Source organism: Acromyrmex echinatior, chromosome 8, assembly GCF_024713525.1.
Source record: "Acromyrmex echinatior isolate Ae372 chromosome 8, ASM2471352v2, whole genome shotgun sequence".
NCBI classification, from domain to species: Eukaryota; Metazoa; Arthropoda; class Insecta; order Hymenoptera; family Formicidae; genus Acromyrmex; species Acromyrmex echinatior.
The window spans coordinates 2,787,760-2,813,096 of NC_141859.1; the positions used below are offsets into that span (position 1 = coordinate 2,787,760).

At 31.2% G+C, this 25,337-nt stretch overlaps 4 protein-coding genes and 1 long non-coding RNA gene across 16 annotated transcripts in view; 3 read left to right on the plus strand and 2 right to left on the minus strand.

The window, feature by feature from the left end:
* LOC105150134 (uncharacterized) overlaps window positions 1-3,214 on the plus strand; it is a 25,997-nt gene extending 22,783 nt beyond the window's left edge. For both annotated transcript variants that reach the window (XM_087408637.1, XM_087408636.1), the window contains exon 3: window positions 3,101-3,214. In XM_087408637.1, coding sequence (XP_087264763.1) covers window positions 3,101-3,168 — 68 coding nt within the window. In that variant the 3' untranslated portion in view covers window positions 3,169-3,214. The remainder of the gene's footprint in view (window positions 1-3,100) is intronic.
* Acsl (Acyl-CoA synthetase long-chain) overlaps window positions 1-13,579 on the plus strand; it is a 26,832-nt gene extending 13,253 nt beyond the window's left edge. For 3 of the 4 annotated variants that reach the window (XM_087408654.1, XM_087408653.1, XM_011063155.2), the window contains exons 2-8: window positions 8,235-8,589; window positions 8,809-9,177; window positions 9,571-9,966; window positions 10,218-10,530; window positions 10,598-10,861; window positions 10,989-11,264; window positions 11,358-13,579. In XM_087408654.1, coding sequence (XP_087264780.1) covers window positions 8,239-8,589; window positions 8,809-9,177; window positions 9,571-9,966; window positions 10,218-10,530; window positions 10,598-10,861; window positions 10,989-11,264; window positions 11,358-11,512 — 2,124 coding nt within the window. In that variant the 5' untranslated portion in view covers window positions 8,235-8,238 and the 3' untranslated portion in view covers window positions 11,513-13,579. Of the gene's footprint in view, window positions 1-3,100; window positions 3,215-8,234; window positions 8,590-8,808; window positions 9,178-9,570; window positions 9,967-10,217; window positions 10,531-10,597; window positions 10,862-10,988; window positions 11,265-11,357 lie in introns of those variants that run through there. The other variant, XM_087408652.1, reaches the window with a different exon arrangement.
* LOC147908680 (uncharacterized) lies at window positions 4,674-6,630 on the minus strand. The gene is made up of 2 exons (XR_015545924.1): window positions 6,460-6,630; window positions 4,674-4,766 (listed from the first exon to the last, which is right to left on the minus strand). It is a non-coding gene; the product is annotated as an uncharacterized LOC147908680 (long non-coding RNA).
* Window positions 13,580-13,840: 261 nt separating the features above from the next.
* LOC147908681 (uncharacterized) overlaps window positions 13,841-25,337 on the minus strand; it is a 29,305-nt gene continuing 17,808 nt past the window's right edge. For both annotated transcript variants that reach the window (XM_087408670.1, XM_087408671.1), the window contains exon 4: window positions 13,841-18,856. In XM_087408670.1, the coding sequence (XP_087264796.1) occupies window positions 18,711-18,856 (146 nt within the window). In that variant the 3' untranslated portion in view covers window positions 13,841-18,710. The remainder of the gene's footprint in view (window positions 18,857-25,337) is intronic.
* The window catches only part of LOC105150141 (uncharacterized), a 208,075-nt gene continuing 203,931 nt past the window's right edge, over window positions 21,194-25,337 (plus strand). Inside the window, exons 1-3 of one of the 7 annotated variants that reach the window (XM_087408665.1) lie at window positions 21,199-22,446; window positions 22,739-23,146; window positions 23,407-23,448. In XM_087408665.1, coding sequence (XP_087264791.1) covers window positions 23,083-23,146; window positions 23,407-23,448 — 106 coding nt within the window. In that variant the 5' untranslated portion in view covers window positions 21,199-22,446; window positions 22,739-23,082. Of the gene's footprint in view, window positions 23,147-23,406; window positions 23,449-25,337 lie in introns of all 7 variants that reach the window. The other 6 variants (XM_087408664.1, XM_087408663.1, XM_011063022.2 and 3 more) reach the window with 6 other exon arrangements.

The window sequence follows — 25,337 nt, forward strand, 5'->3', positions numbered from 1 at the left end:
CAGTAAATTTCATGTAATCTTCTAAAGCAGATTGAATTTGAACGGCGTCACCATTGTCCTCGTTCTTTGTACCGTCAATTCTTATCGCGAATCTCAATAGTTATCTACGTCAAGCAACGTGAACTTTGGATCGTGTAGTCTTGCAAAACTGCTTGAGTACAAAGTGCATGTTCTTGCGATATTTATAACGCATTCGTTTATATTTATTTGCTCTTCGTTGTAGATAATAAAAAAGATATAAAAAATAGTACCAATTAGGTGAGATGACCAATGGATTGAATGGATAAATGCTTTATTTGCAATTTTTACATTCCTGTTATAACGTTATCTCAGATATAGTTTTCAGTGATCGTCTTCTTTGTTCGTGTCGTGTTATACGTAAAACAATGAGATACAAATCCGATAATTTTTCGATTAGCATCTTTGCTCTTTGCATCTTTGTGTCGATAGGTCAAGATAAGAATTCGTACTATATCGTAATGTATAATTTATGCAAATTGAAACGGAAGTCGAAAAGCAATTGGTATAAAAAAAGAATTATCGGCACTTGAATTCTACATTGAAAAAAATATAGTTAATTTTATAAATATTTAGTTCAATACTGCCAACTAAATATTTACTTATCATAAATAAATATTTGTTTAGTATAAAAAGAATGATTGTTAAATCAAATTAATGTTTTTTGTTAATTAAATAAATATGTCTTTATATTTACTAAATATTTAGTTGAATTAATTTAGTAAATATTTATTAAAATTGATTAATTTTTTTTTAGTGTACATGAGATGTACATGAGAAAAAAAATACTAATTTTAATAAATATTTATTTCAATTATACTAATTTACTTATCATATAAATAAATATTTACTAAATTAAACAATTACAAATCGAAATTAGATCAATGAGAATAAATTAATTAATAAAAATAATATATATATATATATATATAATATATTATATATATTGGGTCATCTAAAAAGTATCCGCGGTTTTTTGTCACTAGATGGTGTTGAGGTCAACACATCTATAATAGTTACAAAAAACCGCGGATACTTTTTAGATGACCCAATATATAGAAATAATATATATATATATTATATATATTCTATTTTCAGTCAAAGCTGATTTTAGTGCTTAATAACGCAAATCTTTGCAAATATACTATTTGATTAATAAATTTAAAAAATGATGAATTACTTAAAAATTAATGATCTTGAACCAAATAAATACATATTTACATTTAATAAATATTCAGCTAGTATTATTTAAACAAATTTTATCAAAATTTAATACATCTTTCTCTCAATGTACGAGCAATAGAATAGCTATATAAAACTGAACTTTGCGCCACAGGGGTTGAAAATCGAAACTGGTCGCTATCGCGCGACGTGTTTCGACTGCAATGCGTGCATTCCGCCGTGAATTGACACGTGCACGCGTGCATCGGGGGCAAAGTGCACTTGACCGAGTCAGTTGCCGCGCGGTTAACGGACCGTGAAGACTGCGGCGGATAACTTCGAGGAATTCTTCGCGAATGCAACGTTTCATATATTGAAAGATTATTCGTCGTAGGGAATTCGTTTAATTGCCGTCTGTTCGTAATTTTATTGCATAAATGTGTCCCAGAACACTTAAGAGACGTAAATATCAAAGCTTACTCATCGTTTATTAAATAAGCAAAGCTGCGTGACGGATGTGAATCTGACCTATTAAGTAATAACTTGATTACTTTTTATCGTACGATGATTGCGCGTTTGCGGATTTTTTTAAATTAAGAGTTTGTTATATGCGATTTAATTATACCCAATGTTATTAACTTACATCCAGTTAAGTCCTTTGCATTCATGTGTTAAATTATTTCTTAGTTTTTTCTTCTTTTTTTCATTATTTGCACGCATATCAGTGTGTTACATATGCAGCAACTCGACGTGTATGTATATAAAACCTTGATTTATTATCGCATAACATGAATTTATAATATTATATAAATATATGATCTTATTTTCTGCATTTAATATTTTTAACGAATACATTTCGCAGCGTGAAACATCACTATCTGTAAAATTCGAAACACGCAAAGTTATACTTATTTACAGCATTGAATAAGTCCCTGCAATCTTTAAGATGCAATCTTAAGATTTTTATTACCTTTATTCAAATTTACTGCTGTTTATGGTTTAGCAAATGTAAACTAATTCTCTATATAACAACATTTATAACACTTTAAAATATTTAAAGATAAGATATAGAATATATTTCGAGAACTATTGTTTATGTAAAGATAAGTCGCATTTCTAAGGATTAACGATAACTCTTTATTTACACGGTCTTAATGAACGCCGATAACGCCACGATTATAGAAATTTTCAAATAAGAGATTGGATTTGTTATACTCAGGATAAAATGCTGCTCAAGATAAAAGAGATACATTATGTATTAAATGGAAGCTATTCTGATATACATTGCCAGTACTAGAAATTTATAGTTCACGTTACATATAAGCATTACAGATTTTCAATACTGGCAGTGTGTATCGGATTAGAATAAGACATTTATGCATCTCTATTTTATATACATCTATCCTACTCTATCTTAAGCATCATCCTGAAAATGAGATCAGTTAAAAATTGTCTGAGGCCGTTATTCATAGTTCTCATTTTAAGATTGTCTTAAGTAATGTCTTAATATCGTTCTTTGATTGATTCATGACATCTTAAGACTATACTTAAGACGTAAAAATCGATTATGAATACCAGTCTAACTATGTTCCGATATTCATTGCCAGAATTGAAAATCTATAACACACGTTAAGTGCATTATAATTTTCAGCAGAGGCAGCTGAACAATCTAATCTCTTATTTGAGCATCTTCAGCCGATATTCGACGACGATAGTCCTATTAAGATCGGGAGAACGATCAAGAAGCCTTCTTGACATATCTATCAAAGACGAGCCGATCGAGAGATTTCGAGCCTTCGAGAGCTCCTACCTCCACAGAATCGAGGACCATTTCGATGACGAAGAGCGTACTTGAATATACCGCATGCACCTCGCAGATCTCACTAACTCTTGTCGATTTTGGGAATGGTTTTTCTTGCAGTGTCGATTAATCCGCATCGCGCACAGAGAAGCACCCCGCCGGGTGAAGTGTTGATCTTGGAAGAGTAAGAGCGACCGGATAGAGAACCGCCACCATGATCGTGGACGATAAACAGTGAGTCGTAGTGTAAACGCACGGGATATGCCGCTGCGTAGCTCGTAGACAGCCTTACGGAGCTGTAATGCACCGCTATGCATCGCGCATTGTTCGTTGCATACGCCCGCTCTGAGCTCTCTGCTGTATTTTCTATTTCCGCTTATACTATTCACATATACGACTCTCTACGCCCTCGGATGCGAGTGGCCCATGTTAAATTAAACGTGCTGTGGGCCTCTTGGCTTGTAGGACTTTCTGAAACGCATCCGATGAGCTCTTTCATTTATTTTGTCTTACCTTAATGCTCAAGCACGTTTCTTTCTTTACGATCGCCTTCTATATGTTACAATTTAAGTCGCATATATATAGCCATATTTTTCCCTCGTTATTTATATATCTGCAATTTTTTCGTATGGTGATATTTTTGTCACACTTATTTTTAATTTTCTTATCGCCGAAAAATTCCGTAGAATACTTCGCAACTTAGCTGCTAATTAAACTGCTAATTAAATTGCTAATTAAAATTATTGTTATTATTTTATCTATTTCTATCGCTTTGATTTATCTGTCTTTTGTTCTTAGCATGACGATTTTGTTCTCGATGTTATCGGCATGAAATATATAAATTATAGTTAGATACAACAGTATATCCTAATACTTTATCTAAAATGTCATGTGATTCTAATCTCTCGTTCAAATTAGTAAATGTAGAATATGTTATATAAATTAAATTTAGAATCACATTACCGTTTAGTTATCATCGAACAGAACGTATATTCCGTAAGTATATCTTTTCTATTTCTTATTAGAGAAATAATCAGATCAGCTATCATACAAAACCGATAGCGAAGAATTTGAACAATCGGTATTATTACAAGGTCGATTGTGATCCTCATTGGAAAAATATTGTATGAGTTTTTTATGAGAATTTTTCCAAAATAATTAACGCTTGAATACACATAAGTTTCAACGTGACTATATCGTTGATACTGAAATCTAAGCATTTCTGTGTAGCTTTTATCTATGATAATTTTCTTAATAGACTATCTATATTTCTTGTAGATTATCTATATTTTTGTATAAATTTTGCATAATTATATGTATTAGTTTAGCAAAAAATATATAGAAATATGTTAATTGTTAAATAATTAAGTAAATGCATTATAAGATATATGTGGATTGAAATCTAATTATTTCTTATCAAACGTAGATTGTAGACTTTATTTATGATAGCTTCCTGCATAGCTTGTAGACTTTATGATAACTTTTTTTATAAATTTTGTATTCTGGATAATTATATTAGTTTATCAGAAAATCTTGAAGTATGTTGATAATCAACTATTAAATAAACATTACAAGATATAGATTTAACCTGCATCGATTTATGTTCAAGGAGAAAACCAAGGTACGAAGATATTTAATGGACTGACTCTCTTCTTTGTTTCAATTTTTAATGAGTATATGATTGGAGACCGTGTTTGATTGTAAGTTCGGTTGTAGATCGGTAGTAAGGTATCGTTATTTTAACATATGGCTACATAAATGATGCCGGAACTTTTCCATTCGAATGCTGAAAGCAATTTGAAATAAAAATGTAACTTATTATCTTTTAATGCAGATGAGAGAAGAGACTATATTTCGTATAATAGTATATCGATTTCTCTGAGTAAAGGGCCATAATATGAGCTTATTTTACTATTGCTTCTGTATTGTTATGTTATATTGTTTCTATATGATATATTTCTTTAAAAGTTAGTAATCCAGTTTTTTTAATACAAAATTTTTGTTTCAAAATATTTATAAACAAAATTCAATATTCCGTAGACATAATATTTTCGAGTGTTCGTTAGACGCATTGCAAGGAAAATAAAAAAATACAACATAATCCAAATTGATACTGTATTACTAGATCGTTTTACTAGACTTTCTCGCGATCCCGAGGGAAAAGCATTTTTATTCGACTCGCGGGAATTTGCGACAAATCGTTGAAAAAGCAAAAACGAGATCTCGAGATCTTCAGCGGACAATGTACTCCGGCATTTGATCGTGAGACGCCTGTTACCGCACAGTTAGCCCCCTTCGTCCCTCTTCAACTTCCGCTTTACGCACGAGACCCTTTGGACCCACACTCGATCACAGATAAGACCCGAGAGACCGGTTCCATCCATTCGCTCGCTGCGTGCAACGTGAACTTGCGACGTTCAAAGTCCGTAACGATATTGAAATCTCGATTACGTGTTCTCTCGGTGTTTTTTTCTGCAACACTTTGATCTTCCACTATCATGCAGGGTATCTCACGGAATCATCCATTTTATCATAAAATCATAAATTTTATGACAAAAATTGTAAGGCAGTTAATGTTTTTTCTCCTATTTTTAAATTAAAATATGCGAGACATGAGATATAATAAATGAAAATTGCAGTTGATCGCAAAAATAAGGCTACATTTATAATTTAATTTCAATTTTGACATACTCTAATTTCATCTTTGATGAGATTTTATTTTTAAAGCGATCGCTAGTTTTTAAAACCTGTTTCTTACTTTCTTTAATTGAAAGAAATTGAAGAAATCTAATTGTTTATGTATCGATTATACGTATAGATTTCTATAAAATTTTTAAAAAGTGATTTAAAGACTAGACTTTAGACATCAATATCTTTGCCTTATTTCTCTATTTTTTTTCTACTTGTAAATTATACAATTACGAAGGTGCTATTTTTTCTTATACAACTCTTAATGTAGATTTAATTTCAAGTATTCCATATCGTCATGTATATAACATTATATTTCATTTCGTTATATATCTTATATTCCATATTTTATTTTTTAATGCTTTCACGATGATAATAAGTGCGTTTATTTGCTAATTGATATATAAGAAATGTTTACTCTTGGATCATGTAATAATTTTTTTTATTTCTTTTGCAATGCGTTTAATATTTATTAGAACATTCATGAACATGAACTTTGAACATCAATTAATTGCATATATTTTACACATATTAATAATAATGAGATATATGAAAATACATAATTATAATTAACATTTCAGATTACCGTGTCGCAAACCAACATAGAAGTAAAAGATTAATAATGATAAAACACAATGTCATTATATATGATAATGAACTAATTAACAGATTTTTCGAAATAAAGTTATCTTATCGATGTTTAATTTAATGGCGAAAAAATTATAAAGTATTTTACAAACTGACATCAACTATTATATAATAATATCAATCAAAGTTTGCGTCAGACCTACTTGTTATTTTAAGTTGAATCGCAGGAACGTGACATAACTCGTGTTTGCTTCTCGAATATAGTATCAAGTGCACTGCGTTATGCTGATACCGTCTGACTGCTATACGCACGATCAATATTAAGCAAAATTAGAAACTTGATTAATAACAATATTGTAGTGTGAAATAAGAAAGTAACTATTGATCTACCTAAGGAGAAAGAGATGGCATAAGTGCGTCACATAATAAAGTTCAGGGATGGTCGGTATATCGTGAATAGAGGATATGGCGCAATCAATAGTAGAATAAAAAGTATCGTAAATACGATATGGCGCAATCAATAAAATAAAAAAGAATCAACGGATATGCATGTCCATTGATCTAAATTGACTTCGTCCACAGATTGATATTTTATCGGAACTGGACTTGACTTTGCGAAACATGTAATCAAAATTGACTTGAAATTAACTTTTTGGATTTATGTCTCTTTCTCACGGATATAGGTAGATCTACTTTTGGCCGCGTTTTCAGTAGAACGTATGTTTTGCAACTATTGGAAATTTTTCTTTACTGAGATAGGACTATTTTTATAGATCTAAAAGTATAATTCAATCAGCGCGAAGAAAGTTTCCAATAGTTAAATATTTTGCGGAACACAGCCATTTATATATAATATTTCATAAAATGATCACTCTTTTATGCAGTATTAATATGAATCTTTCGTAACTATATAAATTGTTTGATAAATTAAGATGAAAAAAAAATAAAATGTTTCCTACAATTCACTAATTCTCTCTTACAACAGGCAACATAATCTTTTTTAAATATTTAAATAAGATTAATACTTAAACATATCTTATCATAAAAAAATACCGCTAACGTGTGAAATTTTATTAACGGACTGAAAATTAATAGCTAATATATATATGTCACACAAGGCATTAAAGGAGATGTAATTAAGCAACTTTTACATTTTTATACAAGAAATACTATATTTTCTAGGTTTGACAAGCGAAGTGGTATTCTGGCACCTTCCCTCCCATGCTAGAAAAGGCAAACTAATTAAATGATACGCTTTTCTAGTTCTTCGCTTCAGGAATACAATTACATTCTTATAATTGTTGATGCATAGTATAGATGTGTATGATTGAATTTGTATCCTATTGCTTCAATAGCTTGTTATCGTATCACTTATCGATCTTGAATAGATATGTCGTGTCTGTAAGAGCGCTTTTTTTTTCTACGCACGTAGCATGATAAGTGTTATGTTACTATATCTGTGATCACACTGCTACAAAATAGATAAATAGCGCTAATTCGTCAAAGTCCACGAAAGAATTAATCCTGATAATTAAATATTGCTTATCGATCGTTTATATATACAAGATAGTTTTTGATCGTTATTAATTCGAATTGTTTGCAAGACGCATGATTCCGACCGATAGCCTTTACTCTCACGCTTGAAAACTGCTTACTCGAGTAGATAATTCGCTTGCTACGGATAAGCAGAATGAGATATTGTAGTGTCCGATAAGACAATGTCGCGGGAATATAAATAACTAATATTCAAAATTTGTATCTTTCTACAAGAATTAAAGTACAATGAATTATATAAATTATACAATAATTACAATAATTTTTTTCTTTTGGAGGGATATGAAAATAAAATCTAAATTTATTTACTTCGAGTTTTGTATAATCTTTTTGCGTTCAAATTTCACAAGAGAAAAGAAACATGGAATAGTATTTTTTGTTAACAAGATGTCTACGAATATTGAATGATTTTTTTATTTAACAGAGAAATGGAAGGTTTCTGGATCTACGGCGCGATCCACGCGATCAAGGCTCTGTCGTACGTGTACGACTTGCTGACCTTCCCCGTGTATCTCATACTTCAGCGACCATGGGAGAAGCGTAAGGCCTCCAGGAGGATCAAGGCCCGTCCAATCTCCAAATATGATAACCAGATCACTTACAGAAGCGTCGATTCTCCCAAATCGATGCACATCATGCTCGAACGTGAAAAGGTTGATACTCTGGAAAAGGTACTTCTTTGCGTTGTCAAAATGTACGGCGATAAGAAGTGTCTTGGTACCAGACAAATCTTAGCAGAGGAAGATGAGCCTCAACCTAATGGCAGAATCTTTAAAAAGGTAATATTATATGTCTCAGACATTTAAATATAAATCCTTTAATATTTCATAATATGAAAAATTGTCATTTTTTATATTAAAAAATAAAAGTAAAAAAGAAAATTATAGAAAGAGAAGAATTTTTAAGACGAATTTCTCAACATGTCTGTATGCTCTCTTTACTTAACGTTAATATCGAAGAGACTAATTTTGTATCGTGAAATTCTATCTATTTTCCAGTATAAAATGGGAGAGTACAAATGGAAGTCATTTAGCGAAGTCGAAAAGTTGGCCTCTTCCTTCGGCCGAGGTTTAGTAGAACTCGGTATGAAGCCACGTAATAATATTGTTATCTTCGCCGAGACGAGAGCGGAATGGATGATAGCAGCACATGGATGTTTCAAACAGAATTTCACCGTGGTGACGATATACGCGACTTTAGGCGATGAGGCTATTGCTCATGGTATCAACGAAACCGAAGTAGATACTGTCATTACTAGCCATGAACTTCTGCCAAAATTCAAGCGTCTACTAAATATGATACCGGAAGTAAAGAAAATTATCTATATGGAAGATCAACTCAAACCGACTAGCACCAAAGGTTACAAGGTATATTTTTATTTAAATATTCAATATTAATTTTTAATACGAATTAACATTTAAATAGCTTTATAGATTAAATCGTAAGAGTATATATAATCTTTATTTAGACTTTTTTTAATGATTGTATTAATTATAATTACGTAATTGTATTAATGGAATAGTTATTTGTGAAAATTGATTAATAATTTTTAAATAATTGGTTATGCACGCCGCATGGATTTATTAGTATTATTTTTTTTTTTTAAACTTATTTTGCCTAATAGCTGTGGCATTGACTATGATTAACTGTCATATTATTACGTAATGGTTGATGTCACTACTGCCACTTATGATTAGTAGTCTTTACTTTCTTGGTTTTTTTTTTTTTTAGGTATTCTTTATTATTTGTTTTTGTTTTAGGATGGAGTGCAATTGTTACCCTTCGCCGATGTTATCAAAATGGGCAATAAGTCAACTGCGAGTGCTAACTCACCAAAAAATGGTGATACCGCTATAATCATGTATACGTCTGGTTCGACGGGAGTGCCGAAAGGTGTCCTTCTCTCTCACAAAAATATCATTAGCACTCTAAAAGCATTTTCCGATGCTGTAGAGATTAGATCAGACGACGTTTTTCTCGGTTTCTTGCCATTGGCCCATGTCTTCGAACTGTTGGCCGAAAGTGTATGTCTTTTAACTGGAGTGCCCATCGGTTATAGCTCACCGCTTACACTGATTGATTCGAGTAGTAAGATTCAGAGGGGATCGAAGGGTGATGCTTCTGTCCTACATCCAACTTGCTTAACTGCAGTACCGGTGAGTTTCAAATCTTTGCAGATCATTCAATTTCTTATTAATTTTTTTATTTGAAAAGAAAAAATGTTTATCTACTAATCACTAAGTTATTCAGAGCATCTTAAGTCTTTAAGTTTACAAATAAGAAAAAAAAAATTTTAATAAATGAAAAAATACATCAATATTTTTTTAAAACAAATTATCAAATTTTGTTTCTAATTTTAATACAATTTTTTAGATAGTACTGATACACAAATATAAAATTGTTTCAGCTTATTCTCGATCGAATTTCCAAAGGAATAAACGAAAAAGTGAAGAAATCTGGTCCATTTAGACAAGCTATTTTTAATTTTGCATATGAATACAAACTGAAATGGACGAAACGAGGCTATGAAACGCCTCTTTTCGACAAGTATATCTTCGGAGCCGCGAAGCAAGTACTTGGCGGTCGAGTTAGACTTGTGCTCTCTGGAGGCGCTCCGCTCAGCCCAGATACTCATAATCAAGTGAAACTTTGTCTATGCGTCACTGTAACTCAAGGATATGGACTCACAGAAACGACTTCTTGCGCAACCGTTATGGACAGTATGTATTTTTGAACCGGAATGCTTATTTGATGTTCCTGTTGTCACGACGTACATTTTTCTTTTAGCGTACGATAGAACTACCGGAAGAGTTGGAGCACCTACTACGGTTTGCGATATCCGGTTAGAGAATTGGGAGGAAGCTGGTTATCGAGTCAAAGATCATCCACATCCCAGAGGAGAAATCGTGATCGGTGGAGATATAGTTTCTGCGGGTTACTATAAATTGCCGGATAAAACGAAGGAAGACTTTTTCCAAGAGGATGGCAGACAATGGTTCCGAACAGGTGATATCGGCGAAATTCATGCAGATGGTTCTATCAAAATTATTGGTACGTCCCAAAAATTCTTTAATATTTTTAATATTCAATATCTTTTTGTTCTTATGAGAAATATATAATAATATTTATATTAGTTATTATTTTCGATATCTCTGATGATGAATGTTTATTTACGTAGATCGAAAGAAGGACTTGGTTAAATTACAACTCGGCGAGTACGTTTCTTTGGGTAAAGTTGAGGCCGAATTAAAGACTTGTCCTGTCGTAGAAAACGTATGTGTCTATGGCGATGCGAATAAAGCGTACACAGTGGCATTGGTTGTACCTAACCAGCATTATTTAGAAGAAATTGCTAGTAATTTAGGCATATTTGGAAAGAATCTCGAGGAACTTTGTAACAATCCACAGATCGAGAAAGCGGTACTTCAAGAACTTGTTGAGCAAGCGAGGAAATGTATGTTTCTGTATATTCTTTATTATTTTTAATTGTTATTTTGTTATCATCAATCGATAAATTGATTATTATTCAACTATCTTTATCGTTTAGGTAAGCTCCAAAGGTTTGAAATACCCGGTGCGGTGAAGTTGTGTGCAGAACAATGGTCACCCGATATGGGTCTGGTCACTGCGGCATTCAAACTCAAGAGGAAAGCGGTTCAGGAACGTTATCAACATGAAATTAATAGGATGTATGCCTCGTGATGTTCCGCCATAGGATGCACTAAATGTTGCGTATAATGGGGATTTAAATCTAAGAAATTACCTTGTCCAACAGACGGTACCTCGATAATTCATAGATACATGTAAAATTGTCATAAACTTACATTTTACACTGGTCACGGGACACGTGCCAAGCTCGTGGCAATCGCGTGTGCAATCGTAATGATAATCAAAAGATCTCTGCATTCTTCGAGTGATTTTCTCGATTCTGTCATCTGATTAATGATCCGCTGACGTTTGATCAAATTGTCATTAATTCATTTAATTAAGCCGAGAAGTTTATTTGTAGAACGCCGAGACTTTTTGATCTAAAAATGAAAGTATCGCTTTTTTAAGGCATTTTTTCATTAGGTCTTCCGAGTGCGATAAATTTTTTGCAATTTTACATCGATATCGATTGTTATATACAAATCGAGTATTCGATTTCGTGATATAAAACCGACGGATTTCTTATGTATCACTTTCCGTATTCACTTTACGTACGCATTATCAATGATAAATGGACATCATAAAGTTATACCACAGTGCGATATTGGAAAAAATAAGACGATTTTCCGCTAGGAAAGTTATCGTCCTATTCCCTCTACTTTTCGATAATTTTTCATTATGTCAATCGATTCATCGCGCATGTATTTCAGTAGTGCACCTATCTAATTGTTGGTGTTAATGGGCCAGTTACGATATCTTTGCGAACGAGCTGGTTTCAGCACAACTCGTATGGTGTACTTATTTTGAGTGTCATTCAAAATTCGTTCGGTTTTTAGAGGGGACGGAATGTTTAAAAAGGATCTTTCCGAAGAGTCTTTCGTTTTCTTACGAATAATATATCATGTACATATAGAAAAGAAACGAAAAAATAAGGCTGTTCGTGTTCGGCACGTATAGATCAATTTCAATAAGGAAATTTTAATAATATATTGTGTAAATTAAAATTTCTCTCTCATCGATACTACCACTTAACATTATACTCTTATACCGTCTGTCTAGTAATTTGTCGACGTACTCTGCCTACTTTTCGAAATATTAATTCAAGCATCACAATACTTCTCCCAGCAACAGAGAGAATATTTTTGTGTATATGTGTATGTGCGAGTGTATGTATGCGAGGGTGTTTGATTTTCATTGTTGTATGCTTGTATGCACATATATGTCTATAAGGAAAAGATTAGGAAGTAAAACGTATGTGAGCTTATAAAAAAAATCATGTTTTACAAATATAACTGTTCTATACTGTTAATTTTCCGCGCGCGTGTCTCTCTCTGGCGGTTCGAGTCATACGACTGAATTTATGTATATTTCAAAACAGAACTATTTAAAATATTTTAAGGCTAATATCTTGAAATATATCTTGCTTCTTCATTTGTTTGAATAAACGAAATTTTGCTACGACAGGAAATCAATTTTCAAAATTTTTTACATAATTTATATATTTTGTTAATACTGTATGTTTCTTAAATATAATTGATATATAATGTAATATGTATATATATATATACATTATATATATATGTGTGTATGTATGTATGTATTATACCGATTGTATTTTTGTATTTACATATTCGTGCAATTCCGGCATATAAATACGAGCCGACAGAGAAAACAGCGCAGTGTCCGGGAAACTTGTACATTTTGCCACATAAAATGCGCGATGTATAGCAATTATGTTTAATATGTGCGTTCACACAGACACAAAAGCTTCATATTTTTCTTCTGTTTTGTTTCACGAGAATGAAAATAGCGGGAGCTAATATCAGTAATAATCAAGTGAGAACATGAAACGAACACTCATGAGAGTTAATGATCAGAGGCAGCTCATCTTTCTTTTTTATTCACCATAAGAGTTCCTGCGATAGCTAAGTGTATGAGAGCTGGTACTAATCTTTATTAATTATTAAGCGCTGTACATTACTTAAGTAGGCATGATCAATTGTTTGGTGTTATGACATCAAAGATATAATTATTATTAATATGGTTATTAGCAATTATCGTTATTTGAAAATAATTTGCAAAATAAATGTACAAAGGTGTATATCACTGACTTAAACGTCATTGTGAAATTTTTTTATTATCACTTATTCCATTTCCCAGATATGAGCTACGATTTTTACATTCCTAATAATTAAAAAAAACCAATAAATTTTTTTGTTCCCTTTCCCTCCCTATCGTTACATATGTCTCAGTAAATTCTCAGTTCAATTTGCAGAAAGACTACGCTTAAAGACCACGAGCCTTTTAACAGTCGTCATTAATCGAAATATCAATCTGTTTAATTAATAAAATGTGCAGGGAAGAAAATATACAACATGAGAATTGAGTACGTTATAATAATTTATTCATTACAAATAAAGAAGTCATTAATACATTGATCTATCAAGTTGGTCATTTGCAGTAGTAATATATATGGAATATCATCTTTCTACTTTCTATGGATGTATAATAGGTGTATAAACTATCAAGTGTATACGATTGTGTGCGTAGTGCTGCGCGTTTTAAGTACACTCTCTATTAAAATCTGTAAAATATACATTTACATACACATATACATGACTATACATAAACTGCGCGCCACTAATGCGGAACGAGTTCTCTCGGCAATTATAAAATACAAACATACATGTATGTACGTCTAAAGTTCACGAGACAGTGAATCGCGAGAAACATTCATCTTCTTTACGTGCGAGGTCACCGGTCATCAAGACAGTTCGAATTAATGATTTCGCCAATGACAATTGGATCTTCCTCATTCTCTCGAATGATTAAACGCGAAATAGAGACTACTTGTTATTCATAACGCGTACTTTATACGATGATTGTGACCAACTTTTCATTTTGTTGAAGTAAATATATATATATATATATAAAGCTTGCTTTAAAATAAATAACGAGTCGTAAGCTTATATTATTATAGATTGTAATATAATAATTGCAACTTTAAGAGAATAATTTATTAATATACACATTTTTACATGTATAGGAGCGCCTACGATAAATTTCAAATCGATCTTTATAAGATCGTTATTGCTTTTAATTGAACAGAATTTGTACATTGATTATATCGCGTAATACTATTTATATGTCAACTACGACTGACAAAAATAATTGTTATTAATAACATTCTTTTTTTAATATGCGAAGGTAAACTGTAGATATAAATTGTGCGTCATGTATTTTTATAGATGAAAGAAATTATTATGCATTTAGAGAAGCGTAATTTTTTTTATTTTTATTATCTTTTGACAACCGGCCTCTTCGCACTTATCAAATTCTTTTTACGATATCTACACAACATTTTTTTAGTCACATCACAACAATATAATTTTCTAACATAAAGTTTCCCAAAACTGTTGGCCACGAAATATTTTTAAAATTATGTTATATTTATTTAATACACATTTTTTACACGTATAAGAACATCTAAATTTATGTATAGATAAATTTGCAATCGATCTTTAGAAGACCGTAATTTGCCTTTAATTTTTAACAGTAAGATATCTTGTTACACAGAACTCTGTGACTTCAATTTCGTGGAGAACATGCTTTGGAAAGAAAACCCGTTCTAACAGCACAAGTATCTTTTACTTTATAGTGAGCTCCTCTAAAGGTCGATATCTTTTTAAATTGAGGCCCGAGTTTAATCTCAGTTCTTCAGAAGTACATTCTAGACTTTGGTCAAGATTCTTACGTTATATGGAATTAATCGTAGACTCCGGATTACATAGGTAAGTAACCCGTTAATTACGTAGAAGTGCACAGACGAAATTACCTAATGAGAGTACAATTTACGCGATAGAGATAGTCGTTTGGACGTATTACAGCGCTCGTGAGCAAACGCTTAGCCTGAGATAAACTACGTGTTCGAAGTCACTTTCGATCCCTGGCGCTCGTTTCAATTAAAAATATTTTCTTACGACAAACACACTTCGTGATCATTCAATTGATCATATCGTGAGATCTCGTTGAATAATGCGATTTGCATTTTCCGCGAAAGTATTTAGGTGAAAATTGCGTCTTTCAATATCATCAAATATACTTTGTTTAAAGAAGGAGATGCTATGTGCTTTCAGGATTTCCAGTAAAATTTATAGCTTAAATCGTATTAAAGGATAGTGATTTTAAACCGTAAATTATTGGCGTTAGGAAATTAACCTTTTTCAATGAAACGTGTCTCTGTAACAGTTCGTAATAATTCGTTTTTCTTTTAAATAATAAACATTTGTTTCGATATTAATTTCCCGGAGCTGACGTCAAGATCTGTAATAGTTAACTGATATTGGATCTATGAGATTCATTTAATATACGTTAATTAAAAGGAAATTAATTAAAAAACAATAATTAATTTTAAGAAATTAATTTCAGAAATAATGTAGATTATATAAAAGAATGAACGAATACTAAGTTTACTTTAATAAAATAATTCAAATTTGCAAATGTAATGTAAAGAATATAATTGAGCGGATTCAACAGACCCACGTTATTTCCATTAAAGAAAAAGTTATACGAAACGTAATTGAAACTTTTAATAGCATAATTAAAATTGTTCAGAAATTATTCGCATTGCGTAGACCGGAATACATTTCGTAGAAAATATCGTATGTTTGACGAAAATATATGATGCTTGGGATTAACGTCAGCTGCAAGAGGCGACCCAATAATATGAAATGTTATCAAAGTATCGATCGAAGCAGGAAAGCGTGTAGACGAACGATCTCTAAAGAAGTTAAACGATTTTTCCCCAGCTGATACCGCAAAGGAAGCAGGAAATACGAGATTGAAACTCTATCGCGATCTACGGCATCGTAATCACGTTGCGATATAAATGAATATCGAAGTTTCGTAGATAACAAAGTTAATTAACGTAAACGACGTAAAAGAATTATCCAGCTTCAGAATTATTCAGTTCACGATTTTATCGCTTGCCAATAATGCAGAGCTGCATTTAGAATTGCGTGATCAAGAGGAAGGTATAAAGATTCCTTTAATGATCATTAATAATATAAGATCTGACGCTCCGGCTTTTATTTTACGGTACGATAAACGATCGCGTGATCCGTGAAAACGTTCGTAATACGTAATAGTCGTAAATCACCACACTTTCATTTGGAACAAGAATTTTCTACTTGGGAGCACTTTGATGAGACTCTTCCATTTGTCCCAAGGTAAAATGTTGGATGAGTAATGAAAACGATTCCGGACGATATCATTCGCATTCGTGATGAGAATACTCAGACAATTATCTGAAAGGCATCGTAGAGACGTGTGACAAACGTCTGAATCGTTTAAGACGACTTTTTTCCTTCGCATTATTTGAGCGAATAATTGGTGCACGGATTAAAATCTTTGTAGATCTTGTAAACACTTTCAGCATTGACGACTCTTATGAAATGCATTTGCAATTGAGTATATTGCAACTGTTACTTATTAATTTTATTTATCAATTATGTATACTTTGAACGAAAGATACATTCGTAAATTATATATTATTCATAAATTTTTCGGAAAAATTAATAATTTATATTTTACGATAAAAATGGATAAATTGAAAAATAATCGAATAGGAATGCATTTTACGAAATTGAAAGATAAAGCTCTAATAAAGTTTTAATTATGAAAATTTAGGATTGTATAACTTTTGTATAGATTTTCTCAATTTTATTATGTTGTAGTCGATTTCGTTGTTTCGATTTCGAGCGGCAATTATTTTAATTTGAATGCAAAAAAAAATCTTTTCACAGAATAAAGATACATTAAAGACAATTTCTTTCTCTTTCGTATTTGAATTTCGAAAAAATTAGAATAATAATTTTTCTCGGGAGTAAAAGTCATATTATTAATTTTACTTTGTCTGTATTTAATCGAGAAGCCAGTTCGCTTCCATCTTGTAGATAATTGCTATTTACTTTGTGCAATGCACTTTTAACCAGATAGTATCAGCACCCCCTGTTGTGTCGCCTTTTAGAAACGTTTTAACAGCGGAAAGCTCTTTCGAAGACACGTACAGGCGCGAATGAGAATAATGGTCCATTGACTGTACTCTCATATGTACACCCATACCACTCTACTGTCTAGATACTAAAGCTCGAGTGTGTTTAGAAGAAATCACAATTTGTTGAATGTCAGAGAGCTATTATACTTATAATGTATCTCGCATAGTCATCGTTGCGATGCTACAAATCCGTACTACTGTCCTCATTTTAGATAGACGCCTTTGTAGCCTTTGAGACTTTAAGGCAATGCTTTTTTCCTCTCGTAAGAATCTTTCTCCTAGTGTGCGTAATGGTGCAAAAATTTCTCTCTCTCTCTCTCTCTCTCTCTCTCTCTCTCTCTCAGGAAATATGCCCTGGCAATAGCCCATAACGCTTGATATTGCTGAGAACGTGTCTTGCGAACGAGATACTGAATGTGTCCCAAAGAGAGTATTATGCCGATGATAAAACTTTACGCTCAGAGAAATATAAAATCGATTTTCTCATAGATGAACCATATCCTGCCACTCTTTAAATTTTAACCTTGCGCGTGATATTATTTTTCCATTTTACAGTTCTATTTCAACCTTCTGTCTACAATTTGAATTTTTTTAGGTAAAAGCGAAATTTTACCCTCAAATTACTCTGAAATAAAAGAGAGCAGAGTCCGGTTCTCCTCTTCTAAGATATGAGTTAAAAAAACTATTTGATAATGCAATAGAGATGTTAACCCAGAATTTTTCTTATTTTTTGAAAGTCTTCTAAAACAATAAAAAAACCGGTTTGAATGAAAAAGATTCAGATTGCAGATGGACGGTTAATAATCGATCTATCCGTTCCTAAGTTTCAATTAGAAAATCCTTTTAATTCTTTTAATCTCTTTTTCGAATGTGACTTCTTTTTAGAGAGACGATAGAATCGGAGATCTGTATTATAATCCCCGGATTTCCATGATTGGAAAATCCATTTTTACGTGTAACGTTACCAAGATACGTTAATGTAGACGAAATCGTGCATTTTTCTTTACGTTCATTCATATTCCACTGGAATTTTTCATGCAGCTATACCAGAACTTTTTCCACGGAGAAGCGTGAGAGAATTCAGACGGTGATGTAGTAAGCCCGTGGTTTACCTCTTGACGTGGTCGGACTGAAAAGGATTCCTGGTGTCGTCGGGCTAAATGACCAGGATGCCCATGAAGGCGGCGGAAACATACGTCATGACGTATAGTACCCTTCGTGTCGTTTGCGACACTTTTCACGAGCAATGTAGCAGAGCGCTATGGTGATTAAGATGGCAATGGTGATCCCCATGCCTATGCTGATCCAAATGATCTCCTCATTTATGCCACTGTAGCCCTTTCCTGAAACGAGACTGGATTTATTTCGCATTTCTACATCTGTTACATTTGAATGTCAAGTAGCATTTTATGTCTGGTTTCACCAACGTGATATTAACTTTAATCTTGGTTTAACTTACTCTTTATTTTTTTCTCTTAAAAATTAGAGAAGGATAAACAGTAAATTAAAGTTACTCTTACATCGGTGAAACTGTTTTGTTTATATTATATTATATTACAAAACTTTGTAGAATTGATTAAAAAATTATAATACGATATTATTTGGAAAAAAAATCAACAACATTATAGAATGACATTTTGATAATAACGACATAAAACCACACGTGTATTTATAATCAATATCTAAAAGACTTTCAAGCTGAATTGACAGGCTCGCGACTGTTATTTGTAAAAGCTTTATTCCTAAAGCTTATGTATCATTTCCAATTTCCAATTTCCGTTAAAAATACAGAAACGTTGGAGTTTTGTAGGAATAAAACTCGCGTTTTTAAGTCAATAAAACTTTCATGTCTTTTAGATCTTGATTACAAATATAATTTTATTATTAAAATATATTAATTTTATAAAAGCATATATAATTTTTCTTCTTCCAATCTCATCTTACTCGATGAAGAAACTTAACGTTTAAATCCGCTTTATCTGGCTTTAAGTTATCTATCTTTATAATTTGCTGCTGTGAAAATCTAGTTTCCCGCTTGCCATAGTGAATACATCTGCTTTATTTCGAAATAAGTTCATGGAAGATCGATTTAAGAGGATTTAGGAAACACAGTATAAACTACGGGATGTCCCATAATAATCATATTTTAATCCTTCGGAGCTGTAAATGAAGATGGATCAATTAAATCCACTTTATACTCTTTGTTAAAAATTTATTAATTTTAAACAATTCCATTTTTTTATGTTACATCTGCAAATTTGAATTATTCTTATTAAAATATATTTAATATTTGTTGATTAAAAATAATAAATAAAATTTCTGAGAGATACAAATATATCATTTAACATAATTATATTAAATAAGGAAATGGGCTAGCGTTGTGCGTTTTATATCTTGTATGTTTGTTTTATATTTCTGATGTAATCGTTAGCTGCAATAAAGTTTTTTATAAGAAATAATTGCGCACGATGTACAGCGCTAAAATTCCCATTAGCTCATTACCTTATTTGATACATTAATATTTATTTTATATGAGTTATGTCATTTTAATTTCTTGAAATTAATTAATGCCTTTTAATTAATTAATGAACATAAATTAAATAGATCAACGTTAGTAACAGTATTACAGATTTTGGCGTCAGTTCCGAAAGGTTAATAGCATTCCGGAGAATAATTTAATTAAATTAAAAATCTTAATATAAAAGTGTAAAAGTCGCAATAGCTTTCAAGTTTTTAAATGAAATTACGATGCAATATTCCATTACCTTGTAAAGCTTGTTCCGTATAAATACGCCTACATGCGTGTCACTCTTATTGTCGATTTTACAACTTAAGTCATATCAAATTTTATTCCCCATAATATTGATTTTTTGCTTTATTTAATTTATTACGCTCACTTTGGATAATTTATAATTTGCGTGAAAGTTTACATTTGAATTTTATTTATAATTTTATGTATCTGAGATATTGTAAGACATTGTACGATATATTTCTATATGTATTTTATGTGTATGTTATTTATCCTGATTTTTAAAATACCTTTTATATCTATACAATGCACATAAAATTATAAATAAAATTCCGCGAATTATGTATCATCCGGGAAATAGATTTTATATTGCAGATATCACGTACATAACAATCAATTATTATTGACAAATTGATTACTGGTAGTTAATTTAACCGTTACATGTAAATTATTTAGACGTTTTATTTTAACGGAGGTTTCACTAAATAAATAAAAATGTATCGGAAAAATGTTTATTTTTCTAAATTTGGTTGATGCTACACGAAAGTTTTGCTTATTTCGTTCCGAGATGATGTTTCATTTTCAAAATATAGCAATTTGAAAATACATGGAAAACATTTTATTCCATCTTAATACTACATTATGTGGAAAGTATAATATTATGCGAGTAAAAAAGCACTTACTTTTCACATAATACAGTACTGAGATGGAATAAAATGTTTTTCCATGTATTGCACGAGAAAAGAGGAAAGAGCTTTTTAAATTGTTATATCTCAAAAACGCAAAATCGTACCGAAACGAAACAAAATGCATTTTAAACTTGATACGTGCTATTAATTAAATATAGAAAAATATTTGTCGCCAATATATACTATAACGTCATGAAAATCCTTCAAATTGGCCTTTTCTCAAAATTAAAAACTATTAATCGAACGACGTACTCATGTTCAGCAAATAAAAATACACCGAAAATGATTGTCCGCATTTACAATAGAAAAAAACGATCAAATTCTGTTGCCCAATATTCTCAATCGAGAATTAATCTTTATTTTAGGCGACGCTGAGTCTACTACTAAAAAGAGATATGCAAAACGAGGGATGATAATCCGAGTTCGTTAAAATTATCTACACGTGGGAAACATATTCGGCTCAATTATTATTTCACACAATTATTATTTCGTAAAGCTTTGAATATTTCGATTTGGATAATAATGCGGATTTCGTATTTGTTTATGTGGCGCGTAACGGTTAACGTAACTGCGTAAACAAGGTCACTGCGTTATCATCGACTATCATTCGTGCGTCGTCACTGGAGCGAGCTGGCAGACGCTAGACGGTGTGTCGCGTATAATACGTATTATCTCTCGAATCATAATGGTAGGAATGAGAAAGCACCAAACGTGATTATTCTGTACCAATATTTAATGAATATCGACCGAATATCATTTAACTTCCGATTAACAATTAATTCGTTCGCGTATTCAGTCGGTACGACTTATTTGTATCGAAGCAGATATTTCGCGTTATATTATTTAGAGCAATTAACGAAGCGAAATATTTAACGTAAATCATAAATTATCATTGTTTCGTGGTGATACTTGTGAGTTAATTGTTTCTATAATAATTTTTCAAGACGATAATATAATCCGCATTGATATTGAGCATATTGAGCTTTACGAGTTGATTCTGTATCTTGAAACGAGGTGAAAATGATAAAAAGTGAGCATATTTATTAGGCGTTAACCAATAAGTTATAAATATTCTCATTTCAGGATACAGAATCGAGTGGATATAATTTGTTTATCAAGACGATAGCGGAATGATTATATGGAATGATTATTATATACGAATCAGATCGAGTGAGTCGAGTAATGAAAAGTCATAATACGATTATTTATTATTAATGCGCATATTTCGTGAAATACACGCGTTAACAATAAATTTATGCTCGGAATTTATGTTCGGAATGCGTCGCGTGAGTTCTTGAATTTCATTTGTATATTTTTGAACGGTCTGTCGCGTTTCAATCAGTCACTAATTTGATTCGTGTCGTGTGGTATCCATGAAATTGCTAACTTCACTCTCCACTTTGTCAGTCACGCGTCACGCAATGCACAGATGGCGATGGCCGCGGAAACGGAACAGATTGCCTCAGAATCGAGAGCGGAGTTACGCATTTAATTAGTAAATATATCTCTGATTAATCCTTTATCTGTAATATTAAGTACGTATCAGTATGTAGGTTTGTCGTTTGTATTTGGGCGGAATGTTACGAGGTCTATTTCGCGAAATTTATTGGAAATTGATCACGCGAACGATCGTCAAAGCGATCATAACCGTATTTTTGAACATTGCATTCCGCGGATATTCGTCTTTAATTTCAAGTCGTTAGCTTATTCGTTTATGTTAGGATACATCAGCGGAATAAATAATTGCCCTATGAAATGCTTTCATGGGCGCTACTTTATTATTCAAGGTACAGAAAGTGTACGAAATTGAGACTGGGTGCAACGATAGAGACGGTTAGTGCAGCTTGAAGTTGGCCTCGTCTTAGAAATCGCTTCGCCGTACAGGATTTACTATTACATTAATTACGTTAATTAATTTGCGAGACGCTTTATCGCGGATGCCAACCGCTTTTAATTCCATCCTATTGTTCTCTTCTCGCGCTATTCTTGTCGTCGAAATGTAACAAGATGGTGAGCGTCGCGAACGTTTAGCATCGGGAGTGCCGTGTATAAAATGTCGTGCGATTGTCGTGATTAGTATTTCGCGTGTTCGTAATTATCGTGCTCGAGAGTGTTGTGTCGTACAGTCGTAATGTTAAAATCTGAGAGGAGGAGGAGGTCTAGGAGACATCGGGCAATGGCGGAGCAACCATCAGGTAATTTATTATTTATGTATATGTATTTGTGCGGAATTAATTAATTTTTCTATGTCCCGAAAAAATTTCGAAGTATAATTCATAATAATTCGGAAATAATATAATTCTTTATTTAGTATTTTTTATTTAATATCTTTTTTTATTTAATATTTAAAAGATGAATAAAAATTTAACGCGCGCAATAATTGTATTTTGAAATATTAATTGTTTTCAGTAATTTGGAGCGTTTTGTAATTTGGACGTTTTTTTGTATTTTATAGATCAATTTGTGTCTCGCACCTCCGCTGCTGCGTATCGTATCGGTGAGTGATAAATCATTTTTTATTTTAATCGTGAGGCAATGGATCTGTGAAAATTATAGATATAAAAATATACGAGATGTAAATAAAATAAGAACTATCAGAAAAGCGATCAAAGAATTTGAGAAATTAGCTTTCATCATCACTGATTAACATACATGTAAAACATTGAATTTGATAATAAGGATATTACAATAAAATATTCCACATTATTTATTTTTGTAAAATATCAAATAATTAAATTTTTAATTTGTTGCTGATTATATTTGAAAGAGAAATTAAAAATTCATATTTTGAATATTATACAAGTGAGTCTAATATATTTCATAAATTTATTGCCTTGAAATGGATGGGCTATGACTGATTAAATATTCAACCCTAAATAATGTATATATAATTGTCTACCATATATCGATTTATTGTGCATACAACAATACATACGTAAAGTTGAAAAACAAAATTTATTATTTGATTATTTTTTGATATATTCTGTTGCATAATAATTATGGCATATTGTATTAGAGCTGTTTGAAATTTAAACACGCTTAGATAGAAATAATTTTTAACTCAAGCATATAAAAAGTGATAAATAATATTAGAGTCTTTCTTTGTAAGCAAAAAATGGTTTTAAATCTAGTAAAGATACATTATTATCTTTCATACTTTTTGTCAAATATTTTACAAAGATAAGTTTTTTCAGGAAATGTATAGTTAAGAGTGTGTGAAGATATTATTATTTTTAGATATTTTTTTAGTATCAGAGACAGTAATTGATTGATGAAGAAAGTTTTTGCATAAAAATACTTTTATGGTATATTTTATAATAAAAACAAAAAATATTACTTATTTTTTTCATATGTATCTATGTAAAAAGTATTTATGTAAAATATGATAAAAGAGGTTGTTAATGATACATTTAGATATTTTCCCCTTTTTTTTCTTTATCTGAATTAGATACTTTAAAAATAGAATTTAAGATTTGTGGTCTTTCTCTCTTCGCAGGTTTAAATATAAATATAAATTGGCGCGAGAGACAATATTAATTGTCAAAAATTGTTTTCAATTGGCAAATTTAAAGTTTAAGTAAGAAAAGTATTCTAATTATATGGTATTTCAATTAATTTATTCAATAAACATTGTACTAATGATCGTCATTTATGTGCCAATTTTATCTTTTGTAGCCTATCCATTTATATTTATTGATTTTGATTTTATTTGAAAAAAATGAGATGGAGAGAGATATGAGATATACTAAATATTTCGTAGAATATAAAAAAATTTTATAGATTTAGAAATTATCTCAGTTTTATATATTTTTGTGAGTTTTTTATTTTAGAGAGAGAGAAAGAGAGAGAGAGAGAGAAAATTCCATTAAAATATTTAACATTGAATTGAATTTTTATATATCACATTGAAATTAATTCTGATATTAAAAAAAATGATAAGATATAAAAATTCATAAAGAAATATGTAATAATAATCGCAAAAACGTGAAATATTCATGACATAATATTGATTATGTACAAAGTCTGCTTTCATTTCATACTTTACGTTTCAAGAATTATCTAACTTGGCATTCTGAACTTTATACATTATAATGAGAAACGGAATGAAGTTTCTTTTGACTGATGAATCTGTTGATTTATGTATATCTCATTACTTTGTCACATCTTTTGATATATTTATTTCTTCGAACCAACAAAAAATTATATTAATCAAATAGTGAAATTTAAACAATAGGCATGCTAATTATTCGAATAATTAGTATATAAGTGACGTTCGAAAAATCGCTATTCGATTTTAATCAATGATTCTGATGCGAATTATACAGATTTTTATTATTATTTGCTGAAGAAAGTGGTTATTACACCGCAAACTCAAACGGTTTTCGT